The 27,717-nt window shown below is 26.6% G+C and overlaps 2 protein-coding genes across 3 annotated transcripts in view; one reads left to right on the plus strand and one right to left on the minus strand.

Moving 5' to 3' along the window:
* Nucleotides 1-27,717, plus strand: part of LOC113556294 (protein O-mannosyl-transferase TMTC2-like) — a 252,297-nt gene that overhangs the window by 35,977 nt on the left and 188,603 nt on the right. For both annotated transcript variants that reach the window (XM_026961148.1, XM_026961150.1), the window contains exon 3: nt 25,267-25,972. In XM_026961148.1, coding sequence (XP_026816949.1) covers nt 25,267-25,972 — 706 coding nt within the window. The remainder of the gene's footprint in view (nt 1-25,266; nt 25,973-27,717) is intronic.
* LOC113556295 (acyl-protein thioesterase 2-like) lies at nt 9,191-17,033 on the minus strand. The gene is made up of 6 exons (XM_026961151.1): nt 16,762-17,033; nt 14,604-14,635; nt 13,989-14,054; nt 12,600-12,897; nt 9,801-9,965; nt 9,191-9,404 (listed from the first exon to the last, which is right to left on the minus strand). Exons 1-6 carry the CDS (start codon nt 16,813-16,815, stop codon nt 9,360-9,362), a joined length of 660 nt encoding a protein of 219 aa, XP_026816952.1. The 5' UTR covers nt 16,816-17,033; the 3' UTR covers nt 9,191-9,359.

Below are 27,717 nucleotides of genomic sequence, written 5' to 3' on the forward strand. Positions count from 1 at the left end.
TTTAAATAAACTCACCAATGGATGTTTTAACAAAATGAATAATTACATACCTACAAATCGATATCAGTTAAATAAATATTTTATAAAATACAAATCTAAACATAAATATTCCATTATAATTTAATTACAATATAAAGCTAATAGCGATACGTCAATACACGATTAGTTATTCTCCATTAGATATCAATTAATATTTTGGATCATTAAATATGATACATTTTTAACATATATAAGCTGTCGAAATTTTAATTTTAAGATAACTATAGAAAAAATGTAATAGTTTTTAAAAACTACCTAAATGTTATTTAGTTTTGATTAACTCAAAATATTTGTTTATCGCTGTAAGAGACTTATTATTTATTTTTATTTAAGTCATTTTTCCTTTATAGATTTTGCGGATATGTACTAGTGGGTTAATTAGCAATGACTCTTGTTTAACGAGAATAAAAACTCTAGGCAAGTGGGGACTTACTATTGGCTTTGTTTACTTTTATGTTCGTTTACACATTAGGTACACTACAGAAAAGGGGTTGTTAAATCAAGCTTATTATCTATAATACCCTTTACCCTAAGTTAAAGGTAAAAATTTTATGTTCTTATACAAAAATGACAATTACTTAGTGGTGGTTATATTAATTTATTAAAATGTTATTTTTAGAAGAAATTTATAATCATGGATAAATGTATTATATCACTATATTTTCTATTATGTATTTTAGACAATTATTTAAGTACTTATAATTTCTAAATTTTTAGTTGGTTTTTTTTTTACACAAATTTATCTTATTACTTAAAATTATAATACTTATTTAAATAAATAATAGGTATAAATTAATAATATTTTTATTTTTAATTGAGTTTAAATTTTCATTGGTTCCGATTGTAACCGATGTAAATACGTAATTATGTACCTAATATCAGTCTCCATTGATTTAGAATATCATACTAAAAAAATAATAATAAAAAAATAGAGTATTTTTTTTTAATAATAGTAAAATATACTCGGAGTTCTTATTAACTTATATTTGATGTAATACTTCATTATAACACACTTATAACACGACCATATAGTTCCCTTTTTTCTTTAAAAGTGATAGCCATAACATAATTAATCATGTGTGACATTTTAAAACAATTTAAAACAATACAATTGTCAGTGTATAAATTAATAATGTGTATTTATAATACACAATAGTGATTTATAACGTTTTCTACAAGAGAATAAGATATACGATTTGAGTCGTAAAAGTTCAATTCAATTTTAAGTAGATTTCATTTACAAATGTACGGTTTTATGGAACTATATTCGCGAGTTTTGTTGTTGTATATTTTTGCAGTTACTATTTGGATTTAATAATATTTATAATTTAATTTGAAATATTTTTTAAGTGAAAAGCTTGACAAAGTTTTAAATTGAAAAAGAAATACAGGAAAAATTGGAAAAAAACATAGCAGCCGTCTCTTATTTAAATATCTTTGTAAAAAAAAAAAAACAGTAAAATATAACTATGTAAGTAAACTTTACAATGATTTCATGTCACCCAACTTAAAGTGTTAATATAAGAATGTTTCGAATATTTATTTATAAACAGAATTAAAAATATAAATTTTTTTTTAGTAAGAAAAATATTTTGTTTAACGAAAAAAGTTAGTTATTATTTGTCCTATATTATTGCACTCTTAAATTAAAATGTTTGTACAGTTTCGTAAAAATAGTTTTTTTCTTTGGTTTTTTTTTGTGAAGAGAATGAGTGAACTTTATGGATATTGTTCAGTATTTCCATGTCTTTGTGTCTTTTAAAAAGCATTTAAAGTTTTTAAATAGATTCTTAATGAGCGGACTGATTAAAACTCATTGCTTGAACAAAGAGAAAATATTATATTAATTGTGGGTACCTATTCTATATTACGAGTATTAATTACACATTTTATAATCTCACATTGTTATAGAAAGCAGATACATTTTATCAAAGATTTTATACGACCAAGATAAGTGTATTTAGAAACGTTTTTAGCGTGATAGTGCATGAAATTATTTTGTACTCTATGCATTATCGTAATCATAGTTTGTCTTCAGAAGTCCATACTTGTTAAACCTGTATTGAATTTATAAATATGTTTTTATATCAAAAATAAAATTATTTTAAGTCTAATTGTATCAGATAATTGGAAATAACTGTCTAGGATAGCTACGGCAGGAGGAATACAAACTACAAAATATAATTTAACTTTAAATCATGCAACTATTTTTAATAGTAATTCTATAATTTAAAAAACATTTTTTATCTGTAAATTATACTAATATATTATTTTAATTATCATATCTAAATTATACATTTCTATGAACCTTTGAAATACATATATCTAATTACGAATTTGATATTTTAAAAAATAAAATGTATTTACCCGAAATATAATAATGTTCTATAAGTAAACTATTATACAGTTTTAGGACTTAATAAACAAATTATTTTTGTTAAATTTACGATAAATATTTTGTATGTTTTTACAGATATTAAAAAAAGGGGTTATCATTAAATAATACCTATACATATTCTTAAGGATTTTAAAATATGGTCTTTACTGAGTTTATTTAAACAATTTCGAAATCAGAATTGGAGTAAATGTATTGCAATTTACAATATAGTAATATGAAAAATTGAGTACGCTTGGCAAACTATTGTATCATAAATATTAGTTGACATATTATATTATAGTATTTGATATTTTGATCTATAGTTAAGAGATTATCATCGATTTTAAAACTATAACAAATAAAATTCACATATTGTAATATTTAATTTTATTATTATAATAATAAAAAAATATATTCATTACTCCGTTCAGAATCTAAAATGTTATGAACAGATGATTAATAAAAATGTTTCGAAGAGATGTTGGTTGGTTAGTTTGAAGATTGATAAGCACAAAAAATAAAGAGAAAATAAAAAATATGAAAAAATTGAACAAAAGAGGGAGATTTTGGTGCCGCTAACAAATTTATTTATATGCAGGCTTCATCATCAGTTTCGTTCAAAACGCACAATATAAAAATTTTGCGGATTTATGCCAATACTGTTTTGTGGGTTCTGAAAAATTAATTTCAACACCAGAAAAAGTGAAATTAGCCCTAAATTCATTATATTATAGTGCACTGGTATTTCCCCGTGGTCGGGAGAGAACAACGGAGGAAGTTTTATATTTATATTTATTATTTCATTACAAAACGCGGTTTCCGACTATGCTATCATTTTTAAAAAAAAATTTTGTGTATTTCAAAGGTTAAAATTAAGTTACAGAGACCGAGTTTTTACTATGTATTTCAAACAGGCTACAAAAAAAAAAAAAAAAAATTAAAATAATAATAATAAAATAAAATAATTAACAGAAACACCGACGCTGGCCCTTAATTAACGCAGGTCCATAGTTATTCTTATCTACGAAAAGCTTAATTTTGGGTTTGCCACTTTTTTTTTGCTGTAGCAAAAAAACCCTTTTGTAATAAATTCATAATAATCTTGTCCAGACTAAAAAACAAGCGGCTTTTATTTAATAAGAAAAAAAAATGAAATGTTGCATTTAAAACTACATGTGTATTTATTTTGATATTCATCGCTTTTATTTTTAACTTTAATCGTAAACTAAAAAAAAAGACCATTATTATATTAATATTTATGTGGTATGAAAATAAAATATTATTTTTAATTATTTTTATATCCGTAAATCATGTTTATTATTTTTAAAATACCATGATATTGAAAGGTGCATTTTAATACAATATTCTATTTGTAAAAAATAAATATATAATATTTTTAGACAGTAATAAACATAATATTTTTTTTATTGTATAATATATAGAAGATACAATTAAATTTAAATTAAAAATAATAGAAGTATGATTCATAGTTTTATGACATTAATTTTTTTCATTTATTATAACTTAAAATGTTTCAACACATTGGGTGTTATTACAAGTATTTTGATAATTTTAAAAATTATAAGTAACATATTTATGACATAAGTAATATTGATAATAAATAATTAATATTTTGGTAAAATAATTGAGATTGTTATTAGGAATACAATTTGACATTGTTTTTGAATAGAGTTAAGGAGGATATTTATAAATATAATGATAAAAGGAAAAGAGATAAATTATGGAATACTGCTATTAGCTTTAAGTGCGTTTAGGACTGACGTGAGGAGGTAGATAAGGGGACCAATTAATGAGTTTAAGTTTGAAATAAAAGTTGATATAGTGTCGGCGATATTATTCTCCGTGTGTGATAATTTAATTTTTGTGGCTTCCGTATGTTTGGTTTTACTGGGCGTTGGAATCAGAGTTCTTGGCTGGACGGACTCTTGGGACTGTTTTTTTGAAAGTAGCTTTGTAATCCCTGCATCCCTTGAAATTTGCAGTGTGTTCCTTTGTGCAAAGGGCGCATTTGGGCGGACTATGGCGGTCTTTGGAGCACTCGTTCGTGGGGTGATTACCACTACACTTTACGCATTTAGGTTCGTGGCAGCAATTGTTTCGCGTGTGTCCGTAGAGTTGGCTGTTGTGACATTGCGGTGGGCTGCGTACCTTTTTATGAGGTTTCTCAATCGAAACTTTGGTGTACGCGGCAAAGCGGGACCAGTTTTTTGAACGTTGTTCATCATAATTATGTTATTATAAAATTGGAACTATTAGCCAATATAGTGACCGTAATAAATTACTAATGAGCGCGCACAGCGATAACGGAAGAAATACGATACGATGCAGTGTACGTGTGTTCATGATGAACGCTATAGCCAAACTTGTGACATATTTTTCACTTACGTTCCTATTTTATCGATTTCAAACAAAGAATAAGTATCGATAATAAAAATTATCTTTTCATTAAAAAATAAAATATACCAACATTGTGTTACAGTTAAAAAATGCTATTTCTTTAGTTCTGCGGTCTAGTGATGTAGCTACAACTTGAAATTATGGTTTTCTAGTAAAATCATTATGAACACTAAATAGAATTTTTTCTGAAAAGAGTATGTTTTTTTGGATAAATAAATTAGCTGTTGGATGAAGACTCAAAATTAAAAACTATTTTTTAAATCTCTCTTCTTACCACGTTCATTATATCATTATATTATGCGAGGTATGCATGAGTTTCGTGATTAATTATAATATATTCTATACATAATTTTTCTATAAATTAAATATATTATACATAGACAACACCAGTTTAATTATTTATATCTCTTTATTTTAATTTTAATCTGGGATACTAGTGGCATGATGAATCGGTAAGCAACTTTTTGTCTCTTTTAATTTTTATCATTTGTCTCTAGTGAGGCGAACCTAAATTAAAATAATACGCGGTAAATGATTGCGTTGATGTTGCGTAGATATAGTGTTATTTAATCTGTATTTATGCATAAAGTCAAAACGATTTCGGTTGTTTACATAAATACTTTTTCACGGATCGAAATTGATAGGTGACTGAAAAAAAAAATAAACTAAAACTACAAATAAGCGTTTTTGGGACGCAAGCAGTGGCATAAATCAGAACGACAGGTACACACAGCGAAATTGCGTTGGTCGGAATTTTGCGAAAACGAACGACGACGAGCAATAACATAAATTTCGACCAACGGTGCAAGCGGCAAACACAAATGTTCCTATATTGCCGCCGCCGGATAAATGTCTTTGGGGAATTCTCCACGTTAAAGCTTTGGGCATTGCGTTACTGCTGGCTGTTGCTACTATTATATTTTGTTTATATCATAGTGAAGAATAGTATTACAAAAAAAAAAAAACACATCACTGTCATTTTTGTTCTATTTTTGTTGTCTGTGACCCGTTTGAATATAATAAACATTTTTATTTTACACAAAAATGCGTCAGAGGTCAACTCACTGTAAGTGGTTGTTTTTTATATAATATTTTATAAAATATGTTCTATTTATAATATAAAGATCCACTTTGATTTGTTTTATTAAATGTAATCGGTTTCGACTGATAGAACAATTTTTACTAAGAATTATTTTCTACAAAAAGGTTAAATACTTCTTTAACTGTAGCAATAGTTAACGAAAGTAGGTATCATTATTTAATATAGGTTCTGTATACTGTATAACACCTCGTCTCTTTGGTCTTTTGTGCTTTCTCATGTTAGTGTTCTTCTTTGTACGTTGTAACAATAATTATAAACGTACACATAGAATGTTTATATTATATATATCGTATATTGTGAAATATTTTATAATATTTCAATATCAAAATATTTCTTAAGTATCATCAATACATTTGTTTATGAAAGACAATTACAAAGTAAAACAATGAAAATTGAAAATAAAACATATTTCATTATTATATTACTTATAATTTATTAGAACATTAATAACTAATAACAAATAAAAAAAATCATTAAGATTTTTTTTCTCCTCGGCCCATTCCACGCGTTTATCGAAATATCTTCATATTATTTGTTTTAATTTATTAGCTCAATATTGTAGGAATCAATTATGCTTTTGTAATACTTAGTAACTTCCTATCACAATATAAGTTTCATGCATTAAATAGAACTTTTACTTTCTAGTGTAGTTTTCTTAAAATAGTAAGTGATTAGGTAGGTACTTAAACAAAAACATTGAACGACGATATTATAGCCGTAATTAATAAAATCATTATTTACGCAATTTCGTGATGTATTTAACCAACACTTCCTTTAACAGACGTTCTTATCATCACGTTGATACGAAAACAATTTTAAGAGGGTTAAGGCATGCTCAGATAAGTTTTGAGTATTGCATTATTACTTAAACCAACGTCATTATTTTAGGGGTTATCAAAGTTTATATTTAATTACGCATGGTAGAACACAGGTTCTGGAGAGATGAACTGCTCTATGTATGAGTAAAGACTAAAATGTATACCAGTTATATATTATATATAGTTCAAAACATATGTTGTAGACTTTTAAAAGTTTTGTAAATCTTTAGCTGGGTTAATGGTTTTAGATTGGTACTTTGTAACTTCAATAACCAGACTTTTAATTTTTATATACCGAGAACTCTAAGGTTATATTTTACTTGTAACTTTATCAACTATTATAATAATATTTATTATTTTGTAAGCTGTGTGTAATTATAATTATATTTAAATACATAGTTTATATATTTTATTTAGGTTAACAATGTTTTTAACCAACACCTAAATGATTAAGGATGTGTCAAATATTGGTCATTGTAAAAGTGTCAGCCTTAAATTATAATAAAACGTATATAATATACCTGTATGATTGTCTACATCTTATAAATAATAATATTTTTTATTTTATAATAAAAACAAAAATATACTTCGTAGTAATAAGTTTAATATTAATAATAATAAATGTTTATGAAAAATAAATACTGTAGGATATGCATGATTATAATATTTATTAATTAGGTAATTATAGTCATTTAAAACCAGAAAAAAAAAACTATTTCTTTTAAGTCATAACTTTTGTCAATAAATACATGTTAAATTTTTTTTTATATAACAAACGCCTTTTTACTAAGTACCTATATAGTATTGAAGTGTTAAACATGTTTGTATCGTTAAATTTGTAGGGTGTAATTTGGGGTTATATATGTAATCGAATATTTAAGCCCCCGTCCTCTAATGTTCGCCAGGATCACCGAATTTGTGGAGACTCCATCGACAACCACCTTAGACGTTTGTCAGAATGATTTACGTGTATTATAGAACAGCTATAATATTGTAGTATTACAAGCACATAATATAATAATATGTAGAGCAGGTGTGCGAGCGATGTATACTTCCACGGTAGCTGTAAAATATCATAAAATGCAAATGAGAATATTTTATTTCTCGCTTTTTTCTGACCAAAGTTTATCGCTATAATAATATACGCGCATACGATAGATATTATAATATTATATGAGGATTGCGCTTTAGACGAGCAATAAATCACGTGTTTCTCGTGGCTATTATAATATTATTATCAGTACCAGATAGGTAGGTAGAACAACTGTGTGTTTGGGTTTTAAACACTACGAGTGTTTGTAAAAAAAAAACATAGGTAAATAGTCATTTTAAAATACATATGGAACTTAATCAAATAAATATTACGTTGTGGGGAGTAGGATTTGCCAGAAAATGATCGAGATGTTTTCTCGAAGGCATACGATAGAGAAACATTTTTTTCAATTATTTTACGAGTCCAAAAACTTAAAAAATATTTATGTCAAAATAATATAATGTATTTTTTTTTAATTGTAACGTTATCATTACGATGTTTCCCTTAATGAAGTAAAAATCATTTCCCGTTATCCATACCGTTACGTTATTTTGTATTTTGTACTACATTCTTGTTAATTGATAATTTATTGGTCTAAAGTATCAATACATATTTATTTTTAAATTGGACAATATATATAAAATAATTTCTTAGTAGTCAATAGTATATATTGTAGTGACTATTTTACAAGTAATTTAATTGAGTATGATTTTTTTCAATTATGATAAATAAATACTTCAAACTATAAACTAAAATATTTATTTTAATGACTTTAATAATTAAATAGTTATATAGATAACTTCTCATATTAAACATGAAAAACTTATCTTTCAAACTCAACATGAATAAGAGATATCTGATTATTTTCATAAACATACTGTTAAGCTCTTCATTAATTAGTTAATTAAATCAAATATTTGTTCTACTTGTTGATTTTAATTTTTATGTATTACGTAATGCAATGATCTAGTTGTAGAGATGCTATTTGTTCAATCAACTAAAATAGTAGTATATAAATTTACGTTTGCATAAATCGTGGATATATACCTTTTATGTCATATTTATAAAATTTAAAACTTATAATAATATAAAATAAAATCATATATAAAAAATAGAAAATGTGTATCATTTTCCGTGGTATTAAATATAAAACATTAAAAGCTCTAATCTCATTGGGTCCCTGTACTCCAGATCCAACTACCCTCTCTTATAGGTGCCCTAGTTGAAAGTTAACTTAAAATTTAAATAATATTGAATTTCACGTTATGAAAAAGGATTGTATTAATTTTCACACTTTGTGAGATAAGATAAAATGTGTTACATTATTATAGTTGGGGTAAAGTACTTTGTTAGGCATTATACTCCAAGTGTTTCTTAACACTCAACAGTCTCAACATCTTAGATTATTGGTTTTGACACAAAATATCTATACTTTATTTTATTCACAAAATATGCCATAAATCAAATTGAGTTCTAGAAAATACCAATTTCCCTAAATTATAAATATACACGTTGGTATACTGTTTATGGGTAATTAAGCCCATTTAACTCGTACTGTTCGATGTAAATTGTTCATGTCACAGTCTTATGAATAAATGTTTTTATATCTGCCAACTCCTGTAAATATACACAAATTGTTTCTTAATTATAGTTGTAATTGTGTGATTTTTTTATGTATATATTTCAATATTTTTATAAAATAGTTATATTTTTTTTTTAAAGATACTTAGAAACATTGAAACTTGAAAATATATTTAACTAGTTATTTATTTTTATTGTTTTCTATTTTGGTTAAAACTAGACTGTATAGTTAGGACAAAAGTTATAGGATTTAAAACTAAAGAAAGTCATTAAAAAAAAAAAAAATAGAAAAAAGTAGTGTAACTAAAATCTTTTATGAATTTACAACAAAATATTACTTTTTATGTTTAGCAAAGAATTAAAAGAATTATAGAAAATACTTAGTCAGTAATTAGCAATAACATTTCAGAATCATTCAGATTGTTTACTTACTTTCTCATTTGTACGATGCAACAAGCCTTCGTAGCTAGTGAATTGGCTTTTGGTAGTAAATTCTTTTAGTATTTCTGACGTTCTTGTTCCCCATTTGTAAGGTATTACTGGGTCTTCCGTTCCATGACATTGGAATATTGGTATATTGGTGTTATTCGTGGCCGCCTAATAATACAAAATAATATACTTAACATATAGATTTGTGCGAGAAAAATAAATATGCATCACAATAGTATTGTTACCAAAGAACTGTGATGACCAATTTTGATATTATTGATGATGCATTTTTATTTTCAAAACGTGTAAGACTGCGTGTTATTACTTAATTGTTTTATTAGTTATGAGGTTAGGATGACATGTTTACTCTATAAAATCAAAATCGTAGCTTACCTAATCATTTGTTATCATATTTTATCGAAAGTGTATCTATTACATTATCAAGGGCAAACTAATGAATCTTTATTAAAATATCGTTTTCAGTAAGAATGTAATTAATTGTCTTATGTGTGAATATTACACTATTAAGGCCATTCAAATGAATTATTTGTGAAAATAATTTTTCAAAAAAATACAGTAGAAAAATTTAATTAATGTTCAGATTGGAACTCATTTTCAAAATTGTTTGTGACGAAACAGTTTTTTGTTCGTCTTATAAAGTGGAAAAACTGAAATTGGCCACGATAATTCTTATGCGAAGTTATGTAATGCATGACATCCCCCAACGACCGATGATGTGTATACAGTCAATACTTAGTAGTTATACATTATACTTTAGTATAGGTACTTATACACTAATTTACCTTCATATTATGCGTATTTGTTTTTATTTTATTCATATAATTCAGTTAATTTAGATTTTGGATATCATGATAAAATACAAACTGAAATTCTGTATATGAAAAATTCACTGACAATATTTACTGAAAACTATTAGGAATAAAACAAAGTAATATGTGTTTCATCTTATTGTATATTTCTTTTAAAGCATACTTTTATGTAAGTATCGTTTGTTTACTTAATACATTATGTATTACCTAAGTGACTATAAACTGTAAATATATTTTCAAAACTACCAAAATATTATCTATTCGACAAGTTATTTCAATTATAATATAAAAAAAGTTGACATCAACATAATATATGATACAAGTATTTTAATTTATAATTATAAGTCTTTACACATTAGTCACGTTGAATATATCTCAATATATAATTATTTTGTATTTTAAATTTTATATGATTTTACAAAAGCCTTTTCAATAGTTTATATTAAATTAATACAATATTATTCTAGTCATAAAAGGTTATAGTTCATAAAAAGGCCATAAGTTAAAAAAAATCATACTAGTACTAATAAATAGTGAATTAAAGTTTGGCTTTTGATTTAATTTATAATTTAGTAGCTTCTTACCTTGGATGGTAATAAATAGGCGATCAAAACATTACTGTAATAAATTAGCTGTTATAAAATTATAAAACCAAGAGTAACTAATGATATTACAAAAATAATTTTACTAAAATCAAGTATATATAATTTATTATTAAGTCTATTATTTAGTCACGTTATCAATAATGTATAAATTATATTTTAAATGATGTTATATTTTAAAAGTAAGATAATTTAAAAGAAATGATGTGAAATTTATTTTGTGCGTCCACTTCATTCCTTGATTTTAAGTTACATAAATAATTGAAATTTTAATAAAAATTTAATGGATTGATTTTAAAAATATTAACATAATATATTAAATGAATAAATTTAATATTTCAGGTTTTTAGTTTTTTATTTTGAATTTATTTGCAGACAGAGTAGGTATATTATCAAAAAAATTATCCTATTAGTACCTATCTAATACAGTAAAAATAGTTAGTATCTAATAAGTTATTATCTATTAGTAATAACAATAACAAATCATAATTAGCATTTTAAAACTAAGTGTGCTGTATAGTAAGTTTTGAGTGTAACTCGTAATTTAAAAATTCAATGTAATAGGTATGTACGAGTATAGTTTAAAAAATTACAAGTAATTTTATACAAGAAAAACATCTGAATCAACAGATAGCTAAGTGTTAGCTAATAAAAGCAGATTTTTAGGTAGTGTAACTCAACATTATGTACCTACTTTGATTAACCATAAAATCGATTTAAACGTAATAATAATTATAAAATATAATACAAATTCATTTAATTCACCTACTTTTATACCAATACACATATTATTTTAAGTCGGTAATATATTGTACAGATGGTCAAGTATAATTTTATAACTAGGGCTGTGATTCCGATGTATTAAAATGTTTACTAGGTATATGCAATGCTTATGTTGTTACGTATGTTTTTGTATAAGAATAAGCACTTTTTATTTTGTATTTTAGACAATAATTGTTCATATTAGGACCATTTTTTAAAACATGTTTAGAACTTTTAAGTTTTTATGTTATTTAATATTAAAATATAATTTTAAAATATACACGTGTTAAAAAGGGTTAAATATAACTATTAAAATATTAAAAAAAAAACATTTATTATTAATTGATCAATAATAGGGTTTTAAACGAATCAAATGTATAAATAATTCATTGTTCAAAAATATATCTAGTATTTATAACATCGATATTAATACACAAAGTTACACGTCACTCGTCAGTATTCACATTATCCTTATACACCAAACACGTATGAATAAACTTGTATTATTTTTTTTTTTAAAGTTTTTTTTTAGTGAACAAAAGCATCTTTTTTAAGCGTATTTTAGAAGCTTTTGAGAAATTAGATTTCCAGTATTTATTATGACTCACATCTGGGAAGGTCTTGTGTAATGGTATCCAACAAGACATGATCAGAACTCCGGCTAATGGTCTATGGTATGTAAGTGCGGCGTACAGAGCCAGCGCTCCACCTTGCGAAAAACCACCCAGCAACAATTTCTTTGGCGGCAATCGCGTCTTAGCCAATTCCTCGTCTAATAACGCATGTACGTTGTCTACGGCACGCAGTATTTCCGACTCGTTTTCCGGCGCGTCTTCATTCAAAGTCGACAAGTCAAACCACGCGGGCATCGCAAAACCCTTGTTTAACGTCAAAGGTATCTTGGGACTTGAAAATACGGTGGTAAAAAAAATATGTGTTATTAATATCGTCATATACACTATTACCACAATAATCAAATAAAACGATTTATCAATCGATCTACGGTATATACCAAATTGATGGTGTTTGATTTAAATTAAATTATTATTAGTTTTCTCCAGTAACGCATATATAACTTTCGTGTAGGTAATAGAAAGGATGGGGAGGAGGATAGTAGAAAAATATGTCTAAACTATATCAGAAAAATAGGCATTTTGAAGTATAGAAAGTGCTTTGAAAAAAAGACCATATGTGTATGAAATAATAATTTCAAAAATTTCAAACCTCCCGAATGCAATGATTTAATGATGTTTATGTTTAAGTGAGTACAGTTATCACGATACCTATATTTATTATAGTAATAACAAATTAAATATAGTGACTTAAACATGTTTACGAAAAACAAACTATAAAACATTACAAAGTGGTTCTAAAGTAAAAAGTAAAAACACTTTTTATACGATTTAAAGACAACAGTATTTTGGACAGTTTTTATTGGGATTTTATATTCTACTAAATATATAGCTCGTTATAAAATGCATATAAAACTTATTATTTTTAAACCAATGTGACCTATCAATAACTAATATTTCAAAATATGCCGATGTAAATGTTTCTATCATTTCCTAAAAAATTCATAATCAGCAATCTTCTTAATCTAAAATCACGTTTTAATTATGTTTTTGTTTTGCGTGGGCACGTTTTTACCGCTGAAACCTATTGATTTACCGTCTTCTTGCGGTGGTGAGAGTGGTAATACTCTCTATATTTTGTGTATGATACGAGTATACAATAGGGACTAAACTATATCTATGTGGCTATGTAATATAATTTTGTAACATAAAATACAATTTTTATAAAACTGGTACTAATTATAATGCATTTATAAAGTAGTACCTATAATAAAATATGTTAATTTTTCTAAAAAAAAATATTTTTTTATTGATTTTTTTATAAATACCCACAGCGATCTAATACCAATATGGCAATACCCCCCCCCCTTTACCATTATACACGCCACTAGTTTTCATATGATATATTTTGTAAAATAAACTCACGCAGAAGGACAGATAATCTTGGTATTTGGTTTGCGTAAATTCGTCAATAACTGCGACCAAATGTCCCTAAAAATAACATAATTACAAAAATTACACAACATGATATTATAAAGATGTTAATTTTCAAGAATCCTTGTTAAAAATAAGAATATCATTGTTTTTAAAAAAAGCATTTTTATGAAAAAAAAAAAAAATAAAATAGAATTTAAAAAATAAACTAAAAAATATTAATAGAAAAATACTAAGATACTATTATAGGTAAACTATTTATTCGTATATAATGTTCAAACAACTTAAATTTTGAGAGATTTTTTAGATTATTTTTGTTAATTTTTTTAGGTGTAGAAAAAGTAAATACTTCATGTATTTTGTTTTTTTTTTTAAACATAATTACAAATTGGAAGCAACGCCCAGATGGTAATTTTAAGAGGGTAGATACACAATATTACTTTAAATTTCAGAAAATTACAAGGAATTTTTCTAGTTTAACAGTGTTTTATAAATATCTTAGAGTTACGCCTTTTCTTTAACAAAAACGCAATATAGTCGTTTTACTACGAAAAAACATCAGAGTTTTATTAATATTTAAAGCTTTATAAAATGTTTTTGAATTACCCAGATTCACCAAGACCGTGAAAAAAAATAATCTGTAAAAAAAAAAAAATAATTAATTTATCAAACAAACAACATTACATTTATAAGTATATAATTCTGTACTAAATAATAGGTGCCTTATACAGGTATATAAATAAACTATGCTGCTGATCACTATACATACCTTATACAAAATATATATTATGTTTTTTCCTTCGATAATAAAAAGAAAAACATTGTATTTCATAGCTTGGCCCACAAACCCCTTGGGGAAGAAAAAGCCTATCTTGGGAAGATGAGATTGAGATGAGTATACGAGTACACCTACTCTCCTGGTAAATGGGTGTATAACGTTACCAGTTAAAGTATGACAAATAGTTGCTCCTTACACCTACCGGCTTCGGTATTTTTTATGCTTTGTTATAACAGTATCAATTACTTTTATGTGCATAATGCACATAAAAGTCAAATTAATGATAATTATTTATTTAATATAAAATATTGATAAATAACATATCATTTCATAAACTAACAGAATTTTTTAGTTCCATATTTAAAACGTATTCAACGTCTTTAATTTTTTTTCGAAAATTAAACCAAAATACATATTGGTAAAAATAAAACTTTAATTATAGTTGAAATGACTTTGAAGTTTAAAAATACACAACATAATAAAATAATATCATAATTTTAAATTATTAGCTATAAATTATGATTATTTATGGTACCATTGGTACCTATTCAGTATTTTTAATTAATGTTAAATAACTAAACGTATGTTTATATTTCTTAGTTATTTTTTTTTAAATTAATTTATGTTTTGACCTTGATAAAAATATACTCAAATGTTATCTCAATATTCATTATTTTAAATCTATAAGATAGATTTTATTTGGCATATTTTATAATGCACTCTTTGATTGGATTTAGTTAGGTATGTTTTACTAGGCAATCATACAATACGATTCAATTATCATTACTTCTATAGGTTTTAAAGTTTTAGTACATTGATTGTACATAATAAATTTATAAACTAGTTTCAATCTGTTGTTTGTAACAACTAATTAAGTATTACATTAAACTGACTTTTAATATTTTTGTAGGTATTCTATTTGTTCGTTTAATAATAATATATTATATTATATAGTATAGTATGTCTTATTTTTTTTCACTCTGTTTTTTGAGTTTTCTAACACAGTTATCCTTGTTTTATTTTAAAGATTACATTGCATGTGTAAATATTATCCGGAGTATTTCCTAGTGATTAAACAAATCTTTAAAGCGTTGTAGACTTAACTTATTACACAAATCTAACGCACGCGTTTCTCTTCGAAACGTGTTAATGCATAATAATACATAAAATATATGTAAGGTCATAACATATTGTTAAATGTGAATATATTCCCTCGGTATCTGATAATAAGACTGACGATCGTGCAAATTAATAATTCTATAAATCATATAAAAACGAACCACGTGTGTGTATTTCTTAATACGATATGTACATTATTACGTTTTTCTAAACTCTATATTAGTCTAACATAGTTTGTTTCTCACTTGCTGGTAATTACAATATTATAATTTTTATTCCGTTGTCGAATTTAATATGAATAATATGTGTATTTGAATGGTATATTCGGTACTACCGGATACTGTCGGTTAGAACTTAAAACCGTTATTTAAATTTAGTGTTAGGTATAATATTATAAAAACAATTAAGTACTAATATTTTAAATTACAATGTAAATAATATATCAGCAAATTTGTTTATAATACTTGTCTACTTAAAATTATATTTTTTATTTATAGTGTTTTCGCGTTTGTTTTGGATTTATTTAATTTAGTTTTAAAATGTACACGTTTTTAGAGTTAATTCTAATAAAATACAGATAGGACTGATAGGAGCAACAATTTTATTATTTAAGTTACAAAAATCCTAGTGAGGACCAATTTAAACGTTTATCACATAAAGTCATAAAATACTAGAGATCAATAATTCGGATTTATCCGTCGTACGTGACAGGAACATTTTTTATTATACCATTAAAACCTCCACAAACTAACTCAAATATTATTATTAAGAGTATAAGACGATAATTTAGCGTCATATAATTGATATAATATATACATATAATTGATTCTAGATAAAAAAAAATCTTCTTTAAATGATAATCCTTACCGTTGATGTGTGTTTGCCTGTTGGAGCTATAGTTACCGTTTCGTAAGTTGACATTGTATGGACACAGTAATTACAATAATTATTTTAAATACGAAAACGCGATGGCAGACTTTGAAAAAATACAAAATAAACCAAACTTATTCAATATTAATAAATTGTTACTAGTGTGATGAGATGACGATTTCTAATAACCCGATCGAAACGTCCGCACATCGGCGTGTATCAAACACGAGTGTCGTAAACTCGTAAGTACTTCTCGGTACACGTGCTCACTATCGCGCAATGCCGCCGCCAACACTATGCTATTATTTATTATATTGTACTGGTTATATTCTTTAAGACCAAACTGATTACGGTTTGACCTTAGAATCTTTCGTTGTAAATTGGTCTGGTTTATCATAACAGGCACGATACGTCGCAAACACCAAACTTGGTACAATTATAATATTGCATAGGCATATTATTCTATTATAAAGCAACAGATATTATGACGACTGTTATAAAAATATTGTGGTATACCCACATGGCTATATAATAATATGTTATTGTATTGTATACAATGTATATTGTATATATATTATTGAGAGCGACATATCCATTCAACATAGCATAGCCGCATAGGCCGATCGTGTTCGTCATTTTGTGTGTTTGTGTTAACTTTGCTGATGTACAATGTTTTACATCCTACTTGGTCGTACTTTTAAATTTATAATACTTTACTTATTTTAGTTTCCTGACAATAATATTCAAACCCAAACTTTTTTTTTGTTTTTTCATTAGTAAATAATAATTATTAACGTAAAATATCATTAAAAATAAATTGGGAAAAATGATATAATAAAACTATCATATCAATTTGACCTTTAAAAAAGTTAAATATCTGCTTGATATCCAATTATTGACTCAGTAGATTTAATACTGCATAATAATATTTTAATAAAGAAAAGAGAATTACAGATTATAGTGATTATACCATATAATAGTATATTAGTAACTACATTTATCTATTATTTATCAATAATAAAATATAATATGAAAAATTACATGAATATAAAAAAAAAAAAATAAAATCTACTTACATTGCACTTCATCATAATGTACTTACACTATACGTATTTTGTTATCCATACTTACTGGTTTAATGAAACAAAAAACGAATTAAATTATTATATTACAGATCAATAAAATGTCAACACAATTAAACAGTGTACCGTGTACCTACGTTAATGTAGTATTGTCATATTGAATATCTGTTGTGTTTCTTGATTGCTTGATGATTTGAAGTTACATTCAGTTTTGATGTTATATTTTTTGATTGTCGTCACATAAAATATATAATTTGTATTGTACCCCTTGTAAGGATATAAAAAAAAAAAACGCGCAATCATTCTTTAAAGTCTTATCTCCAGGCGTTTATACTTGGTCTGGTGACACTTTCACGGTCGAACGACCAAGTGTAAATTCAAATTGAACGAAGAATACTGCCATCGTAATGGATTTTAGTGGGGCACGCTATACCAATGCTATCGCTAGCGAAAATCTTTCAGCTTTTCCGGTGATGTCTAACACAACTTTTTTTTTCGATATCTACGTTCACGTCATCACTAATTCACAACCAGTATTATAGCTAACGTGTAACGCTATCTAGTAAACCGGTTTGACCACCTACAACAACCGAACCGACACGATACAGATACTATGAATTATATAATATATTTATACACTATATACAGTACACACAAATATATAGTATATCCAAACCACAAGTCTTACCGTTACCAGTCATTACACTATTACATTGCCAATATAATTATTCATTTATTAGTTGCATGTAGGATATCAATGTTAGAATTAATTGCTGTAAATGTATACGATTTCCACAAGTATATGTTATATATATAATTATAGAACATTTGTTATCAACAAATTACTCCCTATGGCCTATAAACATTTTACACAAAAACAAAAACACGAAATAAATGTATTATTTTTGAAGGAGAAAAAAATTAAGTAGTTATTTATTTAGATACTATAAATAAATATTTGTAATTTAATATAATTACATAATTCAGCATAACCTTGTTTATTATTTTATTTTATTATTATTTTTTTTTTTAGTTTTTGGTAGGCTTGGGATTTTGGTTAATGTCACTATTTAAACTATTAATTATTATATTAAACTGTTGCAATTTCGTCATATTCGATAGAATTAAGGGAATATTGCAGGAATTAAAATTGGATCCATTATGCCTAAGAGGACGTTATTAAACCCGCATGTGTTGTCTGTCTTACTAACGTACATCATAGCAAATTTGAGTTCAACAGAACACATTTTATGATTTTAGCTTTAATATTAGAGTAAATTTACTCTAGGTTATATTAAAGTTAGTAAGACAGAGACAACACATGTGGGTATAACGTTCTCTTAATGCAAAGAATTTATGTCATTTATTATAACTATTTAATATATAATATATCATATACTATTTACTAGTACATATTATATACATATATACTAATATATCCGTACAATTTTCTTTATAATATTTATAAACAATGTATTTCTAACATAGGTTAGATTATAGTTAATATTATATACCTAATGTAATTTTATAATCAAAATTCAATAATATTGAAATTAATTAAATGAAAAAAATTAATTATACAAAATATATTTCTTTAACCAGCAGTAAATTTGAGTTTACTTCACTGCCAAAATTGAAAACTTAAAAAATACTTAAATTTTTGGATTATTGGTATTAAATTTAAAAAACCAGTTGATTCATTAACCATCCTCAACTTCGTTTTTTAATTCAATAAGGAAATTATTCAAATTCTGGTTTTAGAATTCTAACTTTTAATTATATAATTAATTTGCAATTATGTAGATTTGTATATTATTATTTAAGGAGTTTTTTGTAGTGTTACAAACTTGATTTTGTAAAAAAGTTACTAAAAGACCACATTTTATAATACTTGAAATTTATTGTTTGCCTTTTGTGTCTTGTAGTTGTAATTCAAATATCTTTATTTTAAATAATGATTACATCATCTTCTGTAAATTACATGTCAAAATAAAACTTTGAATTGCACGCTATTTCTTATAAAGGGATATAATTATATTTCATTGCATATACAATTTTATTTATAAAAATTGAATTTTAGATTTTGCATGTATTGCTCTTACAATGATTATGCATAATCTAACTTTATTTTTTCTAGTTATTCTAAAAACAAAATTATCGTTAATATAAAAATTAAAATAACAAAATGTATATATTTTACAAATACTGTGTAAATACTGTCTGTTTTCTCTCATGTTAAGGTTGACGCTCTTCACCAACGATGACAGTATTTATATTATAATTTTATTAATGGTTTATTATTTTTATTTTATGACTTATTAATTTTATGACATTTGAATAATAAAAAAAGTAAAACTAATAATAAAAAAAATAAAATAAAATTTTTGATAATTCAGTCAAATAGTTTTTGGTTATTACATAGATATTTTGTATTTTTGGGTGCATAAATATTTTAGAGCTATAATATAATATGTTTATAAGTATGACTATACCTACCAACATATTATGCCTATAGAATAATTAGAAGATAATTTGAAGTAATATGTTATAGTATTTTGTGATTAATGTTTATTATTGGTTTATGTTGTTATATTATATAAGTATTACAGTGCAGTTTTTCTTTATGTCTTATTGTTAGTCCTTTTTCGTGCATAAAATAGTATACAAATTGAGTTTAAAGACGAGTTATACGAGAATAATATAAATTATTTTAACAAATAAAAAATATAGGAATATTAAATTCTATTAACTATAAAATATCATATTATTCAAATTATTAGAATGTATAGAAATGATGATAAAATGTTAATAGAATTGCTGAACGTATGTGGAAAAACTTAACGTCTTAATAGAGAATATAATCCATTTGAAACCACCTTATGTAATCGAAGTCTTGACTTTGATCTTAATATACTCTGTTATAATTTTTAAATTTATAATACCATTAAATATTTGAATATTATGTCGTTCTGATTGTAAAATTGCCATGCGTGTTTGGTAGAAATGTAGAATATCGTAAAATTGAAAGATTCAAAATTTGGTGGGGTAATAAGTTATTTAGGTTCTGGTCGATAACATCTCAATCGAATAAATAACTTTATTTACTGTAGTTGGCATGATATTCGAATGTGATGTAAAAAATAAATAATAAAACTGAATAATCATTAACTACCAAACTCGACGCATACGAAAGAAAATATAAACGTGTAATACACAATAAAATTGAAATATAATATAAGTATTATAATAGTATTATTATTTATAATTGTTAGTGATATAAAAAATATTGATGTAAAAATTAATTTCAAATCGAAGAAGTATATAATATTATGTACAAAAAACAAAATAAATAATATTATGATCCAGAAATTAAATTATAAATATAATTTATATATAATTGTATAAATTATCGATAGTTTATAGAATAATATAAAAAATTTAAAAAAAATAGAAATAAAAAATACTTAAATGAAACTCAAAACCATTTTTACCTGAATACTATTGGAATTTTTATTATAAGTCCTTGTCTCGTCGTTTAATTATTCTGATCTTGGATTCGTCTTATATTATATAAGCGGTAATGAATATTTTCGAGTCTAAGTGATTTTTAATTGGCAACTATCATGTTATTGGGTTTAAAAAGCGCAGTAATAATTCTCAAAAATTAAAATTTCTTTCTATATCTATTAATTGATTTTATTCTGATATACTGATTGGAAAAAAAAACTAAAATAATGCTTGGTAAAATGTTTAAAGCAAAATAGTTGTGTATAAATACTTTGATGATTATTAAAATAATTAAACAGCACGAAGTAGCTAACCTTTTGAAAAAGCTAAAGCGAAATAAATACTTATAGTTATATTATTAAAATACCTGTATACAATACATATTAAATATATTAATAGTATTCTATAATATATTATTTTCGTTGATTCATTTTATTTTTTATTTTTAACGAAGTCTGTATAAAAGTTATGATCTTTTGAAATGATAAAATCGTATACATAATGTTTAACAATTATTTTTGAGTGCAAACACACTGATGATATATTTGTAGTAACTGCAGTAGTAGTTGAGTTATCTGATCGTCGAATAATTAGTTCGTTAGGTAGTAATATAGTTCATTCAATTTAGTATAACACACTCGAATTTTCTTAGAAGTACAATAAAAATGAACTTTGTGCCACTTAAATAACGAACAAACAACTAACAAGTTCGCATTCACTGCTGCACAAGCACTTGTCTCCGCTACGTTCGGATTGTTTGTTTCTCGAATGTTCGCATTATTATTAAATTCTCGAGACATTTTGAAGTATACAGAGTAAAGGTACATGGCTTAATTTATACATACTCATAGCCAACATATTTTACAGTTTTACAGACAAAACGGTACTGATAAATATATTCTGACGGTTTATATACTTTATATCATAACCACTCAGACACACAATATAATGCTATTGTAGTGTGAGAGAGGTTTAGTCCTAATCCCCCCTCTAAAAAAAAGTTTAAAAAAAACTACATCTATCAAGTAAAACGTTATTTTTCTACATCAGCTCATCAAAGCCTATATGCGGGATGATATGGAACATGGTAGGCTATTTTGGTTGGCTATCATGGATATTTACTGTAATTATATGACTTGACATTAAAGATCGATACCGATCGTTTCTATTTTTGCCAAACACACGTGGAACATAGAAATTTAAACGAATTTTTTTTTCAAACGGTATGTATGTAATGATCGGTAAGATTGATTTAATGAAGCGATAAGAAATTTAAAAACAGATTTGAATTTTTTGTTAAGTCGATTTTCCTACATTTTATTTTTTATTATTATTATAACTATATATAATTATTATAAAATTGAAATATTACAATTTTTTAATTTCTAAATTTTTAATAAATTTTCTTTTTCGATTTAAGGTGATAACATAAAAAATGCGGGAAAGTCTATATCCAGTAGACTTAATAATATATTCAAATCTGTTTCAGGATTATTATCACTTCACAATATCAATCTGCGTACATTTGGCAAAGAATACATCTAAATATTTTTATGTTTGCGATTATAAGACAGAGCCAGAAACAGAATCCCCTTATAAATTTGTCATAAAAAATTTTCAAATTACCTCGCAAATAGAATTTTATACTTTAATGTAACTTTTAATTTGTGATAATTTATTATTTTATACAAAAACATAAGTATTCTTATTTCTTAGTATTATAAAAATAAGTTTTTCGTTATCGAGATTTATCGACGATAAAATATTACTATACGATAAAGATTATTGTAACTTTATCTTATTATAGCGCGTTATAGCGAAAAATACGCGTAATTGTTAATAATATTATATTAAACGTTTTTTTTTCTTTTCATATTCACGGTGTTTACGTAAGACATAGCTTTAAGAATTAATACCTATATAGTATTTTATAATATTAATATATCATTTTTGTTTATTGATTTTTAACGAAGTCTGTACAGAAGTTATGATCTTTTGAAATGATGAAATTGTATTCAAGTTAACTTAATACTATTTTTATTTCAAATTTAAATACATGCATTATATTTTTGAAAAACGCAAAAGTATACGCGATAATATTAGAAATGTACCAAATATGCAAAAATGTGCAAAATTAAATTTCACCCACTAAATCATTAGGCTCGGATCGACCATTGACATTATATTCTCATCGAACTATTACTTGCACAGATCGTTTTTCTGTGTTCATGACAATAAATAAATGAATATCTCAAATTAGTGATACAATAAATTTTTCGTTTGTGCATAATATTATGCACAACGCAAGAGTAATGAACAATATCCTTTCACGTTAGTCACGCGTCACCGTACGAGTGTACGGTTTACTTCCGACACACGATCGCTATAACATTTCCTATTCGTGATTTATCTTGTGCAGCACGTTTTCGCTTACCGTGTCGTGTTGTCATTATTTTGGAACGTTTTCTTTGGCTATTTCTGGGTGGTTTCCAAAAAACTCCAAGACGGTCAAGTCATTGCATGAAATCGGTTGGTTTTCATCCCTCCACGCCTTTTGTCGGTTGGTTAAACATGACGCGACTGACAAACACGGTCTGTGATTTTCCAAATTTGAAATCCGTCGTTTTGTATAATATTATTATAATATTAAAAATTATAATGTATTATAGGTATAACCATGATAATGTCGATTGAGATTTTAACGTGATTCGCCACATCGTTTTATACTCGTAAAGGTGTTTTTAGGAACAAAAATAAAAAAAAATGCCACGCTCAGAATTTAATACTGTGTATTGTTAGCTTAGGTACCTACTCGTATTAAATATTATACAACATTATATCCATTGTATTTTATTTCACTCATACATTTTTTTTCAATACCATTTTTTTTTTATCAAGCTATTCGTGGTATGAATGTATTAAATTATTAAGAAGTAGATATGGTATGTTCGTAATAAAAGTGATTTTGAGATATTTTTTTACATCGCTATAACAAACTTACTTGTTCAACTCAAAACTTTAAAATAATACCGAATTATACATGTGCACAGGTGTCCTTGGTGTAATGTGCAAATTCGACAAATACCCTAACGTAAAATCACGTCTAATTATTTTCAACGGTATATCGTTACTAGAACTAAGAAAACAACGAGATGCGCAATTGGATTGCCTATTAAATATTCTATTTTTATTGTTTTACTCATGTGCAGTATTGTAAGTATTTACTCATACTGTATAAAGCTCGTCGGTTCATCGTTGATAACAAATTATTGTCAAGTTCGACTTTACTATATCCGTTGTAAAATATATTAAACGCATAGACGCAAAGAATACTTTTCTGTATTATATTACGCCACAAAAACCTTTAGTATAGATTCTAGAGCTCCATTCGTTTATTTGAACGCATATTATTTACGATAATATACATATTAATAATGTAGTATATTATTATTTTTTTTTCGAAAATTTAATTTTAAATAGAATATATAAAGTTCTGTATTATTATATATGGTATATATTTTTAATATGTGTACATTTAAATTAAATACGTTTTTTTTGTATTCATAGTCTACTATATAGGGTGGCTCACACATGAATTTCGTTTTGACTCGCGACAATTTTATGTTTTTTCGTACAAGTCAGGATATACAGCATACATAATGTAGTATAGATAACTATATTGTTATTGATATGTGAAAAATTTAAATTATCCGTTTATCATTATTAATATTATTTATGGGCAATAATAATGTTATTATAATATAATAGTCTAGATGAAAACTATTTTCGAACTTGGCTGTAAGCAGATGATTTTTTTTTTTCATCCGCACTCTAAAATACACTATACACTATACTGTGTTAAATCGAAATTTAAATATATAATGTCATTTGTGTTGTATGATTTTTTTTTTAGCCGGGCGATAGTCAACAATCCGGACGTGACGAGAGCCGCACCGCTGACCGACATCTGGACCAACGACTTCTGGGGCACGCCGATCGGGTCGAGCAGCTCGCACGGCTCTTACCGGCCGCTGTGCGTGGCCTCGTTCCGGCTGAACCACTGGACTGGTGGCCTGGACCCGAAGGGCTATCACGTGGCCAACGTTTTGCTTCATTGCGCCGTCACGTATTTGGTGTACGCTGTGTACAGGACTCTGATGCCCGGCCGCCGGCCCGCCGCCGCCGCCGCCGTGTTCGCCGTGCACCCGGTGCACGCCGAGGCCGTGGCCGGTGTCGTGGGCCGCGCCGACCTACTCGCTTGCCTGTTCTACCTGGCCGCGTTCCTGTGCTACACGGCGCACGTCCGGCATCGGGACAGGACGCCGGACCCACGGCGGCGCGTCGTGTGCTGCGACGCCGGCTGCCATCGACGAACGTACCGGTTGGGCTCGGCGGTGCGCACCGTTTTCGCCGCGCTGGGCCTAGGCACGTGCTCCAGCGACCTGGACGGTCTGCCCGGCGGTGTGACCGAGTGTTGCGCTGTCCGGGAATGGGCTTGCTTGGCGGCCACCGTGCTCATGGCAGCCGCGTCTATGCTGGCCAAAGAGACTGGACTTACCGTTTTGGCCGTGTGCGCTGTGTACGACGTGTTGTTTGCCAGCAAGCAGTCGCCGAATAAGGTAAGTTCGAAAATATTGTTATTGTAGTATTTTTTTCTTACCGTTATAAAACTTTTTATTACTTCTCGCTAGATATTATTTTTATTAAAACCGAATATATTGTATACTCATATACTTGTATAGATTTAATTTCAATGCGATTCGTTAATTTACCCTTATTATTATCTATGCTTGTGGTGTTGTAAATGAGTTATTAATAATTATATATATATATATACACATTTTTAAAAAATAAATCTAAAATAAGTAGATACATCGATTACACAGTTCATATACAACAACTAGTTAATAGTATACGTTTTATACGTTAAAGATTATAAATTTATTATTTTATATTATTGAAAATAGATTATTTTTTTTTATATAGTATGGCATCGAATAAAAAATGTATATTGAACCCAAACAAATCGAGAAATCTTTTTTATATTCATTTTTGTGAACCATACACAAAAGTCATATGACATGTTTTCTCGTTTATTGTAAACTTACTGGCAAAAGACTAGATTTTGGTTGGATTTAAGATGTCAAATAAGTTTGTACAACAGGTATCTCAATGGTAGACCTTTAAAAGTTCTTTATAGTTCAGTAAAGTGGAATCTATTAATTCCTGCCTTTAAGACATAATCTTTTACAAGAGTTTGTAGTACCTCAAGTGGCTTGAGTTTTTCATAAAAAATGTATTCTTTCACAACATTGTATTATTATACACGTATAGATACGAAGCTTTTGTAGGTAGCTAAGAATTTGTTCAATTTAAACAGTTTAAATTTAATCGCATGACCAATATTTTCAATAGGTATTCATTTTTCAATAAATTATTAAACACGAATATTTTAAAATTGAATTAACTACGATAGGAACTATAACACATAGATAAATGAAAAAATCGAGTAAAACTTCATTCGGGGAATAACAAATTTAGTACCGCATCAAATAGTACGGGTGAATAGGAGTGGATCCCTTGATCACGCTACTTACTTATAACGAACACGTCATATATTCAGATCCGGTGCAGGGATTTTCAACGATTACGTAGGCGTGTACCATAATATGCTGTCGTACTTCTACGAGTTTATAATATATGCGCAGAGGAGATGTATATTCGTTTTCTTTGAACAACGCGACCGACTTATCCAACACTTACAGATATCGTTTATGTATGCATAAACGCAATATTTCCACTTAGTATGTTGATACTTTTTAACAATTCATGCTATATATTAAGCGCATGGTCTATTTTTGGGTATTACATATAATAAAATTACTTAGTTATTCACTATTGTATGGTTTTATTTATATTATATTATTACCTACTATAAAATAGTGTTGTACAATGTGTTAGTAGTGTATTTTTGTTTTTGAGATGTTTTTCAATGGTGTGATGTTTTATGCTCGTATAGATGGATCATTTTTTTTTTACCTTTAAACAAATACGAGCTTGATAAAAACTAAATAAATGCAACTCGATCAACGTCAATTCTATATAATATAGTTTTGACAGTTCTCTATATAGCTGGGATTTCTCGCCGAAAAAGAGTTATTTAACTATCGTAACCCGAGGGATCGGCCGTGAACTTTTATCAAAAATCGTATGGTGTTTGAATTAATCGATAAAACATTAAACCAATATTTTAGATTTTAGAATTTGTTAAAAATACGTTTTATACATACTACATATGACAGTGGCGTAGCTATTTTTTCGATTTTTTTTTTTTTTTTGGCGGGTGGGAATTGAGGGGGTTGTT

The sequence above is a fragment of the Rhopalosiphum maidis genome, chromosome 4 (genome assembly GCF_003676215.2).
Source record: "Rhopalosiphum maidis isolate BTI-1 chromosome 4, ASM367621v3, whole genome shotgun sequence".
Lineage (NCBI taxonomy): Eukaryota > Metazoa > Arthropoda > Insecta > Hemiptera > Aphididae > Rhopalosiphum > Rhopalosiphum maidis.